This window comes from Hypomesus nipponensis, chromosome 13, assembly GCF_054491055.1.
Source record: "Hypomesus nipponensis isolate SF chromosome 13, ASM5449105v1, whole genome shotgun sequence".
Taxonomy (NCBI): Eukaryota; Metazoa; Chordata; class Actinopteri; order Osmeriformes; family Osmeridae; genus Hypomesus; species Hypomesus nipponensis.
In genome coordinates, this window is record NC_140373.1 from 4052752 (window position 1) to 4065330 (window position 12579).

The following is a 12579-nucleotide window of genomic DNA, read 5'->3' on the forward strand; positions in this document are numbered from 1 at the left end:
TCTGTCTCTCTCTCTCTCTCTCTCTCTCTCTGTCTCTCTCTGTCTCTCTCTGTCTCTCTCTCTCTCTCTCTCTCTCTCTGTCTCTCTGTCTCTCTCTGTCTCTCTCTCTCTCTCTCTCTCTCTCTCTCTCTCTCTCTCTCTCTCTCTCTCTCTCTCTCTCTCTCTCTCTCTCTCTCTGTCTCTCTCTGTCTCTCTCTCTCTCTCTCTGTCTGATTGTGCTCTGACCTGAGAGGCACACATGTCCAGCACATGTTTCCATCCAGCAGTGGAATGACTGGATTGTCTCTCCAGTCTAAATGGTCCGGAATACACTGAACCGTGATCTTCTCGCTCTCCCACTGGATTTTCCACTGAGCGCACTGTTAGCCTTGTGTTCAACCGTGTGTGGTTTGACCTCACTTCAAACGCCGGGATTGCTGTTATATGTATCCACATGTAATATGCTCATTTCAATAAGGATAACATGTGACTATAAGTGACTACTCCAATAGATGAGAAGTCGTAGAAGTTAAAGAATATTTTGGAATACATTTTATTATTTAATTCGTATTTTGCTAGTGTACAGTCAGTGTAGCAGTATATAATTACAAGCTTCTCTGCGTGTGATTGGCCCATACTTGGTACCATTGCCAGTGCCCTTGTGCTCATTTCTGCTCCCTATAGAAGCTACCCAACAGAGACAGAGACATTGTCAGGGATCTCTGAGAATCAATCCTTTCCTTTTTAACCTTTAAAGCCATTGTGACATCATTGGCATCCTGGTTGTTTGATATTGATCCGTCCCCTCTGGGATCAATGGGCCAGTAGGGGACAGGTGTATATCTCTCTGACTTTACAGAACCCCCTCTAAGGAGTGCAGTCTATTGAACACAGAGAAGGTGGGATACCTGTGGAAAGGTGACGTGAAGGTCAATGTCATATGTGTTGATTCCACTGTACGTATACCTGCTCTCTGCTTTTAGAATGATTCACTCTGCTTGACGTTCTGGCTGTGGTTTAGTTCACCACAATTAGGCTGAGTGTCTCTGAAGCTGCCAGGTACAAAAGCTGTCGTGCTGAAGACTTCCAGAGACGGACTTGGCCGACCCAGGGATAAACAGCCGATGTAAAGCTCTCCAGAGCCATGCTCCAGTTCCCTCTCGGGCTCCTACTGGAGGGCCTTTAATGGTAGGAGATTCTCTGTCTAAATTAGTGGAAGACCTCACCATTCGGTTTTCCCTCTTGGAATTTGTAATGGGGAATAGTCCTTTGATCGTTGTTTTTAATCTACCTATGTTTGATACAGCTTTCTAATTTCCAATTAGCCCTAAAAACAAAACGGCCGTCGAGACAGCCCCCCCCCCCCCCCTGCTAGATCCCTACCCCTCCTTGATCCTCTATCTTTTCATCTTCTTGTTTTGATTTGAGATCCTGTTTTTGTGGATTCCCTTTGATACGGAGCAGCATGGCTGTGTGGCCGTGCTGCTGGGGCCACGGGCCCTGGTGGTGCTCCATCCTCAGACCAGCGTCCCGCCGTGTCTCTGGTGTCTCCTGGGGACTCCCCACCGCTGCCCCACACGCCCCAGCTGACGAGCCTGCTGAGGGGCCGGGGGGCCGGGGGAAAGGGTTTGGTGGATTGAGGTGGAGCTGGGCTGGAGTGGTGGAGAGTGTGTGTGGGGGTGTGTGTGTGTGGGGGGGGGGGGGGGGCATCGCTGGGTGTGGAGGATTTGTTTGTGGTGGAGAGTGGCTGAATAGCCCCCCCCTCCCCCTCCATCCCCTCCCCCTCCATCCCCTCCCCCCTTAATTATCCCTCGACTTCCTAAAGCACTCAACCATGACCATCACCTTTCACCCCGTGTCCCCCCCCCCCCCCCCACCTCGGAGCCCCCACCATTAACATATGTAAAGTCCCCTCGACGTCCCGTCCCTTCACTGGGTCGTCCCCATAGACGGCCCTGAGAATGCTCGTGAATGGGAGACTCCAAAGAAAATGCAAAGTCACACAATGTGGAGCCCGATGTATACAGATCGAAGCAGGAAGTATGCCCCTGTGACGGACGTCAGATTCGGCTGTGTTTCCAAATCCTCCCGGGATTCTAGCAGCCAGCTGTTCGAATCACATGTGAAGAGAATCAGAATCAGAAAGGGATTTTATTCGCCATGAATGTTTGCACAAACAAGGAATTTACTGGAAGCTTGCAGGAAGGTGCATACATTAAACATATAGGAATCTTGAAACTTGAATATGTGGTCTAACTATACAAAAGGAGCAAAGTCTAGCTCATACTAAGGGGATTTAGAATAAAAAAATAAATATAAAATAAGAGGACCCTCATCCTGCAGTATCTCACAATTCACGACTCCGTGTTCCACCGTGTACCCCACGTGTCCCCGGTCTGTCCCGCACATCTGAACACTTCATCTCCCTGTTCCATGTGCAAGGTCACCAGGCTGCCTTCTCCCCCTTTGACGCAGGGATGAACTCATGAAATATGAGGACCTTTGAGAAAAGGTGATGTAACCTCGAACACGTTTGTAAAGGATGAAACCAGAGCCTGAGAACTGGAGTTAAATTGCCCTAAATAAAACCCAGAAGAGAGAACTCTATATATTGTATAATACTAACGCTACTTTGTGAACTGCTTTGTCAACTGACAAGATAAAAGACAAGATACCTTTAAGAGGCCAGTTTTTCTCTTCATTGTAAATTCTTTCAACATGTGTTTTTCTTCTTCTACAATTACCTTGATATAGGCATGTTATGTATTACATCGGGCTAAAGCACTCCTGATATGTCATGAATCACTTTTGATATTTAAAAACGATAACATCTTCTTTGCTATTTTGGCATTTCCATCCAGAGGCAAATCAGACCCTGTCCCTATCTTCCACACAATCTAAGCACGTGGGCATTTTCCACGGCTCTTTTCATCCTCGGCTTAGGGTGCCCTTAGATTAATTAGTTGATTCACTTTGGGATTTGTTAACCAGGACATCAACCAATTCCTGCTAATTGGAAGAGTATGCCAAGCAAAAGCACTCCTCATGCTCGCTCACAGATGCCCCGCGCTCATTTACCGGGGTAATTAATCTGGTAGATTCTGTGACACACCACCACCACCCTGGCCATTCAGCGTGGTGTTTCCTTCCCAAGCAACAGGGGCCAGTGCTGGACCTGGTTCAGGACCAGCGGGCCTGGGTTGGACAAGCAAACAGCCTCTGTAGCTGTGCTCAGAGGCTGGGGCCACATCAAAGACAACATGTCTGCCAGTCGCATTAGCGGCTCCTCTTGGCCTCATTGTGAGCGGCCCTGTGAACACACACAGACACGCACACACACTTTCACACACAGACACACACACACACTCTCTCACACACACACACACTCTCTCACACACACACCCACACCATGGATCAAAAGTTTGCTGTTCGCGACCGTCGCACAGAACAGCGAGTGAGCGGGGTGCTGGTATGTGAGACAAACACCCCAGCACTTCCACGGGGCCTGGCACGCCTGTGGTCATGTGCCACCCTGTGTGTTGGCGGTAGGGAGCTTTAGCGGGATGGAATCTCATTGAGTACTTCTGGGTAAATCTGGCTAAATCCTCTGTAATCCTGCTGATCCTCGTGAATCCAACGCTTCCTCACCTGCCCAAGTGAGAAAAGACCAAAACAACAGTCAGGATATCACATCTCTTACTGTCTCCACTTTAATCTGTTTTCTTTTTGCCGCCGATTTGATCACCAGTCTGCTTATCTGGGACTTTGTACCTCCCCTCAGCCTTCTACGTCTTTTCTTTTATTCCGTCGCGCTCTCTCAGCGGGAGTTTTGTCCTTATACAGTCAGTCGCTGCATTTTTTTTCCCCTCCCTTTTTGTGAATGGGATACAATATGTAATTACCTGGGCTTGGATTTTGGCTGGGCCTGTTCCGTCAGCTCCACCCACCCACACCCACACACACACAGACAGACAGGCATAAACACAGGCCTCCCCAGCTGGAAGTGAACAGCTGCTGCTGTTTACCTCTCAGGCCCAGAAAAACATCCTGTACTGTACACTGGGTGCAAGCCTCCCCTCACATAATAAACACAACCTCGGCCCAGTTTGAAGCTCTGCTTTGGGTGGTTTTTTTGTGGCCTTCGGGGCCAAGGTCCCTTCCAGGAGAGGAGTTTGATAGACAGTCTGTGTCTTATTTAGAGAGAGAGAAAAGGAGGATTTGAGAAAAAAGGCTTTGAAGGAGGATCCAATAAACAGATCTGGATGGTTATTGTGAATGAAAGTGATGTTTGTGAAGCTCTGAAAATATTCTTGTCGGTCCTTGTGACTCATTAGAAGAAAAATGCAAGGACCCAACTCAAGCGAATTACACTAGGACACATATGAAAGAATCTGTCTGGCACACTGTATTTAGTCCTTTCCATTGGCGTTCATCAATTTGAAGACAGCCTTCTGGCCAGTGCAGTTGTTTAGATTTAGGTTAAGTTTGAGGGAGGACGTTATGACTGCTGTTGTGTCTGGAACACTGAAGACAAGTAGGCGAGGACACACATGCCTTCCCACTCCCAACAGGAATGTCCCTGCGCGTGTCTCCGGGTGTGTGGGTATTTAGATCTGTCTGCCTTCCTTGGGAGGGTTTTTTTGTTTTCAGTTTTTTGTATTGAGAGTCACTTAAGCAGGTTGGTATGTATTAGAGATTCCTGTGTGGACACGAGGGCTTGCTTTGCCTTTCATCCCGATGACAGAAAGGGGACGGGGAGGGGTCAGGGTGGGGAGACGTCATGCCGTGTGTGCCAACCTGTTCCTCTGTCTGCTGTCTCCAGCAGTGGCATTCCACAGTCCGCCTGTCAGCATCAAGAAGGAGCCTCAGAGCCCAGGCTCCGACCCTAGCCAGTCCTGTAGCCACAAGCAGACCTTCACCTACCCCAATGGAGAACAGTGCCTTTACGCCAGGTAAGATCCTCCCTTCTCTTATCCTCCAGCCCCGGACAACAGAACAGGACTCTCGTGTACTAAGGGGGCGCAGGGATTGTTTTCTAGGTCGTTCGAGGGTTGTAAAAAGTCCACTCTGGTCAATTCAGGTCAATTCTCATCTATAAGTCAGGGCAGCAGAGCACCCCGACCGCTGGTTATTGACCACAACCCTCATCGAACACAGGACTCCCGCCCCCCACTGCCCGCAGCCTATGTGGACTTGTATAACACATGTTAAGCGCTTATATGATTCATGTTAGGAGCTTGTTGGACTGACGTTCAGGGCCAGCACAAACGTCCCGTTGGAAGTGTGTTTGACTGCGTTTTGGGTTTGTGTTCCAGTGCCTACGACCATAAGAGGGCTGCTGGACCGAAGAGCTCGTGCCAAGGCACCCCCATGTCCCCCCTGCAGCATTACTCCCCCAAGCCTGCAGTGGGAATGCGCCCTGGGCCTGGCCCTGGTCCTGGTCCTGGCCCTGGTCCTGGCCCTGGTCCAGGTCCAGGATCTGACCCAGGTTACATGAACTCTCCTGCTGCCTCGCAGCCTCTGCCCAGCCACAACTACCCCATGAACCCAAGGTAACACAGATACACAGCAAATACACACACGCGTCACACCTGTACACACACGTTACACCTGTACGGACACACACTGCGCAAGCAAACATGTTCATACTTGAACATGTTGAACACCTTCAGTCACATATGCTCTTGCGTTATCAACGATGGGACATGGCTCGATACAGCCCACCTGAAATACTCCAACACGGTCTCCTCTAACAGTCTGTCCTCTCCCCACCTCTCTGTCTTCCAGTTCCAGGTACCAGGCCCCCTCAGGAGACATGTGCCCCCAGTTCCCCCCAGGGGCAAGCCTACCAGCGCATGCCCTCCGCCCCGGCTGGAGGGGCCGGGGGAGCGGGTGGCGGCGGCGGGGGAGGATGTGGAGGGGGCGGTGGCGGCGGCGGCGGGTACCATCGGCAGCACTCGGACCCCTGTCTCCCCTACCTCCAGCAGAGCTTCAAGCAGGAGTACCTGGACCCGCTGTACGAGCGAGCGGCCCATATGGCGGGGCCGGGACCTGGGCACGGGCCTCACCCCCACCCCCACCCGCACCCCCACCCTCATCCACACCGGTTCCCCCCTGCTCACATGATGGTCAAGCAGGAGCCAACCGACTACACCTATGAGCCAGGTGAGCAGGCAGAGAACAGCCTACTGTGACCAGTACTCTTTAGTCCTGTCCACATCCTAGCCCCACTGTTAGAAAGGGAGACCTTTCATGATGATTGATCTGCAAACTAAGGTCATATTCCAAGACACTGGCAAACTGTGAGCTGTTTTTGGTTGCATAGCTTGACACTGAACCAACAGTAAAATCTCAAGACAAAAAACGTCCCCTGTGTGTCGAACGAACCTAAGAACAAAATGTCCAAAAACACTTCTATACAGTATCTTCTAGACTTTGCCCTTCCTCCCCCTCCTTCCAAACTCCTCCTTTCAACTCCTTGACACTTTGCCCAACAAAAAAAAGGGCCTGACAGTTTTTTTCCCTCTCTCCGCACGTCTCTGTGTGAGAGTGGGAGCAGAGGAATTTCATTGAGAAAATGGAGGGCACTGGAAAGACTAGAGTCCCCAGCGGAGCTCTGGGGGGTGTCCGGTTGCAGCGGCAGCTTCCTTTTCTGCAGGCAGATGAACTCATAATGGAAAAATGAGCGTGGCCACAGTAACCTGAACCTCTCACTGGCTAGGCTGGGGGAAGGTGGGGGGGTTGGGGGGTGGTAGGAGAGGATGGGAGGACAGGAGGGAGAGGTGGGGTGGGGGGTAGAGTAGCCAGACCAGGGGCCTTGTGCTACAGCTAAGAGCCCCAGCCCTCCCACCCCACCAAGCAGCTGCAGCTAGCCTAGCCACCTAGCAGCTAGCCTAGCCCCAGGGCCTCTCTCGCCCTGCTAGCTGTCGTGGGATGAAACCCAAGGGGTTTGAAATAGAATCCTCCACATGCTATGTCCTCATTTACCTGTGTGTTATGCACTGTTAGCGATACAGCAGTCGGTTGGGAGAAAATCTGCTCTTTGTTGTGGTTCTCACAGATCCCGAGGGCATGACGGGAAACAAGCCGGGTACAAAGACAGCCTTCCAGCGCTGAAACCAGCACAGCTCTTTACAACAACACACAGATCGGCGACCTAAATTCCTTCCACTTTCTTCGTGCTTATATATTTTTTTTTGGGAGGGGGGGGGGGGGGGGAGGATTTGTTTCTTTACTGCTGTATAGCTTTGATGGAGCCGGATAGCGGTGACAAAGTTGATCTTTGTGCGTGAGGAAATCTGACAGCCTTGAAGGAAAGAGGCAACAACAAAAGGGCGGTTGTGTGGGGGTTAGGGTTAGGCCCTGCTGCTTGGGAGGAGCCGGGGCAGGGGCTGAGGAGGGCAGCCCAGAGAGGTGCACTGCCCCTGCTACCAGATGTTCCCCCTGCTCACTAACACCAGCACCAGAAGCCCAGCTTCTCTGGCGCTGTGCCCCCGACATTACCGTCGGCCACCGTTGGTGTGCCAGCGCTGGGTTCTGTGAATGAGACTTCACAGTTCGTTTTTTACACGTTCAAATTGCCATTTCCTAACCCTAATCACGGGCTTTGTGAGCTATGAAAGGCAGAAAATGGCCCAACTGCTCGGTGCTCGGTTTACCCGGGCTGTCTCGCTCCGAGGCTGTCTGCCCTCCTCTCCCCAGAGGCAGCCAGCTCTCTCTGGCAGCCCCATTATTTACAGTGTGATAGAGCGCTGGCCCCGGAATGGAGGGTTAGATTTTCCCCAGTGACATCTTATCAGGGCCACAGCACTGCAGCTGCATTCCCCAGGAGTGAGTCACGGGCGAGGGGAGGGGAGATGCACCTTCCACCCACCTCAACCTCTCTCCAGCTAACGTAGACCGTGAACACGAATATACAGCGTACACATGTACATGCACACACTCATACACACACACCAGACAAGCAGATCGCAAGTGAAATAAAGCAAAGCATCGAAAGATCAGGGAGGGGGAGGGGGGGGGGGGTATTTTGTTGATCATATTTACAACCTGGTTCTGTATTTGTTTGATTGAGTGGCTGGTAATATGAAGAGCCCATGTCTTTTCAGCCTGGGTAGGTGGGCCTCTCGGGGAACGGGCTGTTTGAATGGGCCCAGCTCAGATGGAAGCTTTCCTGGATCTCTCTCCACCTCGCTCAAGCCTCCTGCTGCTGTGCAGGAGTCGCCTGCTCACGGCCTAAAAATGCCTCGGCAGACAAGTGATATTAGGATGAAGCAGTTTTCTGCCCTTGCAGCCCGAGAGATGATACCGCCAAAATGTGCCCATGACAGGCTCTCTCGTCTGTCCCCATGGACACGGCCCCGGAGTTAGACGTGTTTCGGGATTGAGACGGCGTCATCGTACGAAACTCTTTCCATTGACCTGTTGCTCCCTGTTATGTTTCATTGTAGATGTCCCTGGGTGTCCCTCCATGTTCCATCACAATGAGGGCTTCCCCAACCCTCAGCACAGCAACGAAGGTAAACTCCAATTCTTTATGAGACGAGTTGTATACAGAACAGGTTCTCTGAGTGTGAGAGTTGTGGGGTTAATAGCAGCAGCAGTGCAGATGGGAAGTGTGGAGCTGGATGTTCCCAATCTCCCTCTCCCATGCTTTATCTAAATGAAGCCAGGACTGGCTGGGCCTTTGCGGTCATTGGCTAACCAGTCCAGGAGCTACGTATTTCCATTGGCTAACCTACGGTGTGTTTCCATTGGCAGAGGAACTAGCCTCACCCCTGCCTCAAGAATCCCTAGATAAATATTACTTCTGGAAAAAGCTGTGTGTTTTTCCTTAACGAATAGAAAAACAAGCTTCCTAGGCACCCATTGTTTATCACACCATTTTGGGTAATTCTAGTACTTGTTCAGCAACATCTACACTCAAAATGTAGACTGGTAATTCTGTGAAAACCGAGTCTTTTCTCATTTTCAACACGACTGAAAGTTGGAGCTAAGCTACTGTTATAGCTTTCAATGTGTATGAAGTACCTAAAGTATTCTGAAATGCGCTAAATAATCTCGGTGAAGTAGGAGTAAGTGCACACCTATATGAAAAGTGCGCATGTCATTTGGTGAAGCTGTTGCTCAAGGTGTGGCAGGATCCCTGAACAAATGAACTTGGAAGAACTTGACCACTTGAGCCGATAATAACCTAGATGGGGTTTTTTGTTCGCAGGCTATCTGTTTGAAAACGACTCCAGAGTTGTCCCAGAGAAATTCGAAGGTGAGCCTTGCACCCCTCGTCCAATCCACTCATCTCCAATCAGCTTGAGCTGGAAACATCACACAGCACAATCCACTTGGCTGGGTGTCATAGAGAACAGATGGTTATGGATGAGGCCACTCGGGTTGTCAGTTTCTATAGAGAGGGAAACGGAACCCATAGAGTCACATGGCATGGCGTTTGGGATCAAATCCCTATCGCAGCCAATAATCTTGTATCAGTATCAGCACTCTGTGTGCCAAACGTATCAGATAGTGTCACTACACAGTAACAGTTAGAGAGTCTGTGTGTAACTGACAACCACGGTCAGGAGCCTGGTTAGTGGGTTTGGTTTCTCCGCGAGCAGGGATCAGGACCAGGATCCTGTGTCATGGTGAACCACTTCAAGTCAGTCGCAGTGAGGTGATTGATGTCAACCAAGAATGATGAGTAGACAACCCGAGGGTTCCTGCACTGGTTGAACCGGCGAAGCCCACAGGCTGTTCAAAATATGACTGAATGTGCAGTTCCCTGTCCAGCTCTGGCAATTAGTAAACAAGCTCCGCAGCATTATTCCTGGTTGTATGTCCTCTTGCAGTCTCAGTCTAACCCCCAGCCGCTCTCTGTCCGCCCCCAGGCGAGGTGAAGCAGGAGGGGGGCAGTGTGTTTCGCGAGGGCGCCCCCTACCAGCGTCGGGGCTCTCTGCAGCTCTGGCAGTTCCTCGTGGCTCTGCTGGACGACCCGGGCAATGCCCACTTCATCGCCTGGACGGGCCGCGGCATGGAGTTCAAGCTCATCGAGCCAGAGGAGGTATGTCTAGTCTAACTGTGTTGAAGAGAAGATCAAATCATGTCCTCTGTTCTGTGTCTCATCTTTTGGGAATGGCCTCGTTGTAAATTAGAGTCTGGAGGTTTTGTTTGAAGCCCTGTTTTTTTGGGCAGCAGTGAGAACTCGGTTTGAGGTTGCTCCCCTCACCTCACCAGTCGTCCCTGTGGGTCTACGCTGGTCCAAACAGCCCATTAGCTTCCATGCATTATTTACCACACGAAACAGTAGATTCACACAAAATGGAGGGCAAGTTCTTCATCCCCAAATACATTCACACGCAAACACCATTTAGCATTTTATTTTTTCTAGAAATGTAATTCTACCAGTATCAAAGTCTAGAAAGATTAGTTTGGACAAGAACACCACTGTAGATTTAAATATATTGTTTTCTTAAGAGAAACACCTTTTCCATTATCTTTTTACTGTACATTAAAAATTCATGCTGGAAAAGTTTTACAAGAGCAATTAAGGCAGAGGGAGCTCTCAGAGATCTAACCCACGGGTCCAGTTCTGGAACACAGCTAACCTCTAACCCCCGAGATAGAAGCCTGCTGGGCTGCACTCGTCTCCTCCCACACTAACAGCCTTCATCATGACCTGGATGTTGGTCAACAGTCAGTTCGTATTCACACAACCCATTTCTGCTTGTTACAAATGCAGGACACGTTTTTTTTTTCTTCCTATGCTGATATTAGTTGTCAAATCAGTTGGCAGAGTTCAAGCAGGGGCCGTGTTTCCATGGACCGCTCTGTGACAACGAGCCACGACTCTTATTTCACTGCGTACATTGTGGGACTTTGCTGGTTACATTCAAGTGGTTATGGGTTACATAAAAGGGAAGCGAGTCCACATGCGAGGACTCGCCCTGATCCTGGCATGTTGAGGCCACTCACTCAAGGAGCACCCCCGTTGGCTTGTCACTGAGGACCCCTAGTGGTTACATCCTAGAATTGCAGCTTCTTCTCCTTGACGTGAATGTGCTCCTCTTCTTCCCCCAGGTGGCCAGGCTGTGGGGTATGCAGAAGAACCGTCCAGCCATGAACTACGACAAGCTCAGCCGCTCTCTGCGCTACTACTACGAGAAGGGAATCATGCAGAAGGTACAGAATGAAGCTATAAGAAAACATCATCCAATGTTCGGATCCACATCCTTGATTGTACTGTACGTATCGAGTGAAACGTATAGATCATCCCTGAATGCCTTCCTGGCTGTCTGTGTTCCCAGGTGGCAGGGGAGCGCTATGTTTACAAGTTTGTATGCGAGCCCGAGGCCCTCATCTCCTTGGCCTTCCCCGACAATCAGCGGCCCAGCCTGAAGGCGGAGTTTGAGCGCTACGTCAACGAGGAGGACACCGTGCCCCTGTCCCACCTGGACGAGGGGGTGTCTTACCCCCCCGAACAAGCCCCTCCCAACATGGGACCCCAGTCCTATTCCAAAGGCTACATGTACTAATGCCACCATTCACCCCCTCCCCCTCCGAGCCCCCCCCCCCTCCCTTCAAGGCCCCCCCCCCCCCCATCATGTCATATCCCATCATACCTTGCCATTCCCCTGTGGCCCCCGCTGCACCTCTTGCACACGCCCACCCCATCCACTTGTATATAAGGCTATGGTGTTTTTTTGTTTTTGTTTTTTGTTTAAATTAATCTCATTAGGGATTTTTGAGTTTTTAAGAGCTGCATTCCTCTCACTTCTGAGGCCTATTCAATCCATACACGCGACTGTGGTTAAAGAGATTGCTTAATAAAGACCCAATATTACTACTACCCTATGAGTCAAGGCTTTTTCTGTCAGTGGGAAATTTAGAATGGACACAAGCAGAAAGAGGTGTTCTCAAATTTGTAGTTTTTAAATTTGTAGTTTTGGATAAATGAAAAATGAATGATTAAAACTATGAATAAATGATTAAAACTCGACTTATAAATAAAACTGATAAAAATTACATTTATTTTTAGAGTCTTGGTTGAGCCTTTCCTAGTGGGACAGTTGGCTACCTGGAAAGACAGTTGGTAGAGGGGATCTGGGGAGTGCGCTGCGGTCACAGGGATCAGTGCCCACGGATGTTAGGCAGTACACTCTGTGCTGGTTTTAAACCCAGGTGGTTGTGGTATACGCCCTTGTTCTCAACCCACTTCACCACAGAGTCGCCCTTCTATATACTTGGAAATAACAAACTATCAATTGGTTTGAGCGAGATTTAAACCAAGGGTACCATGTTTGGCAGCGGACTCGATGGAACACATGCTTACCCACTGAGCCACAGAAGTTTTCTGCAGTTACTTTCTACCAGGCGGTGTAATTACGCTTATGACACTACAAAAAACAAAAAGGGAATCAGTGTATATCGCTAGAAGACTGAATAGCGATTTGTATGTGAATCGATTTTTTTTCCCGCTTCATCTGTAAATTAAATGATTTTTCCATGACTGAATTCATTCAAATTATGTCTTATTCATAATTTCTTCGATTTGAATATTTTTTTGTGGTAATGCGTCGGGTAAGTCTTAAATTTCAAATCTTTATGGTC

General features: G+C 49.8%; 1 protein-coding gene across 1 annotated transcript in view; it reads left to right on the forward strand.

The window, feature by feature from the left end:
* etv4 (ETS variant transcription factor 4) overlaps nt 1-11538 on the forward strand; it is a 38249-nt gene extending 26711 nt beyond the window's left edge. The window contains 9 exon segments of the mRNA XM_084669737.1: nt 4802-4931; nt 5295-5531; nt 5767-5817; nt 5819-6144; nt 8430-8498; nt 9197-9244; nt 9861-10033; nt 11050-11151; nt 11277-11538. Of these exon segments, the coding sequence (XP_084525863.1) occupies nt 4802-4931; nt 5295-5531; nt 5767-5817; nt 5819-6144; nt 8430-8498; nt 9197-9244; nt 9861-10033; nt 11050-11151; nt 11277-11504 (1364 nt within the window). The 3' untranslated portion in view covers nt 11505-11538.
* Nucleotides 11539-12579: the final 1041 nt, after the last annotated feature.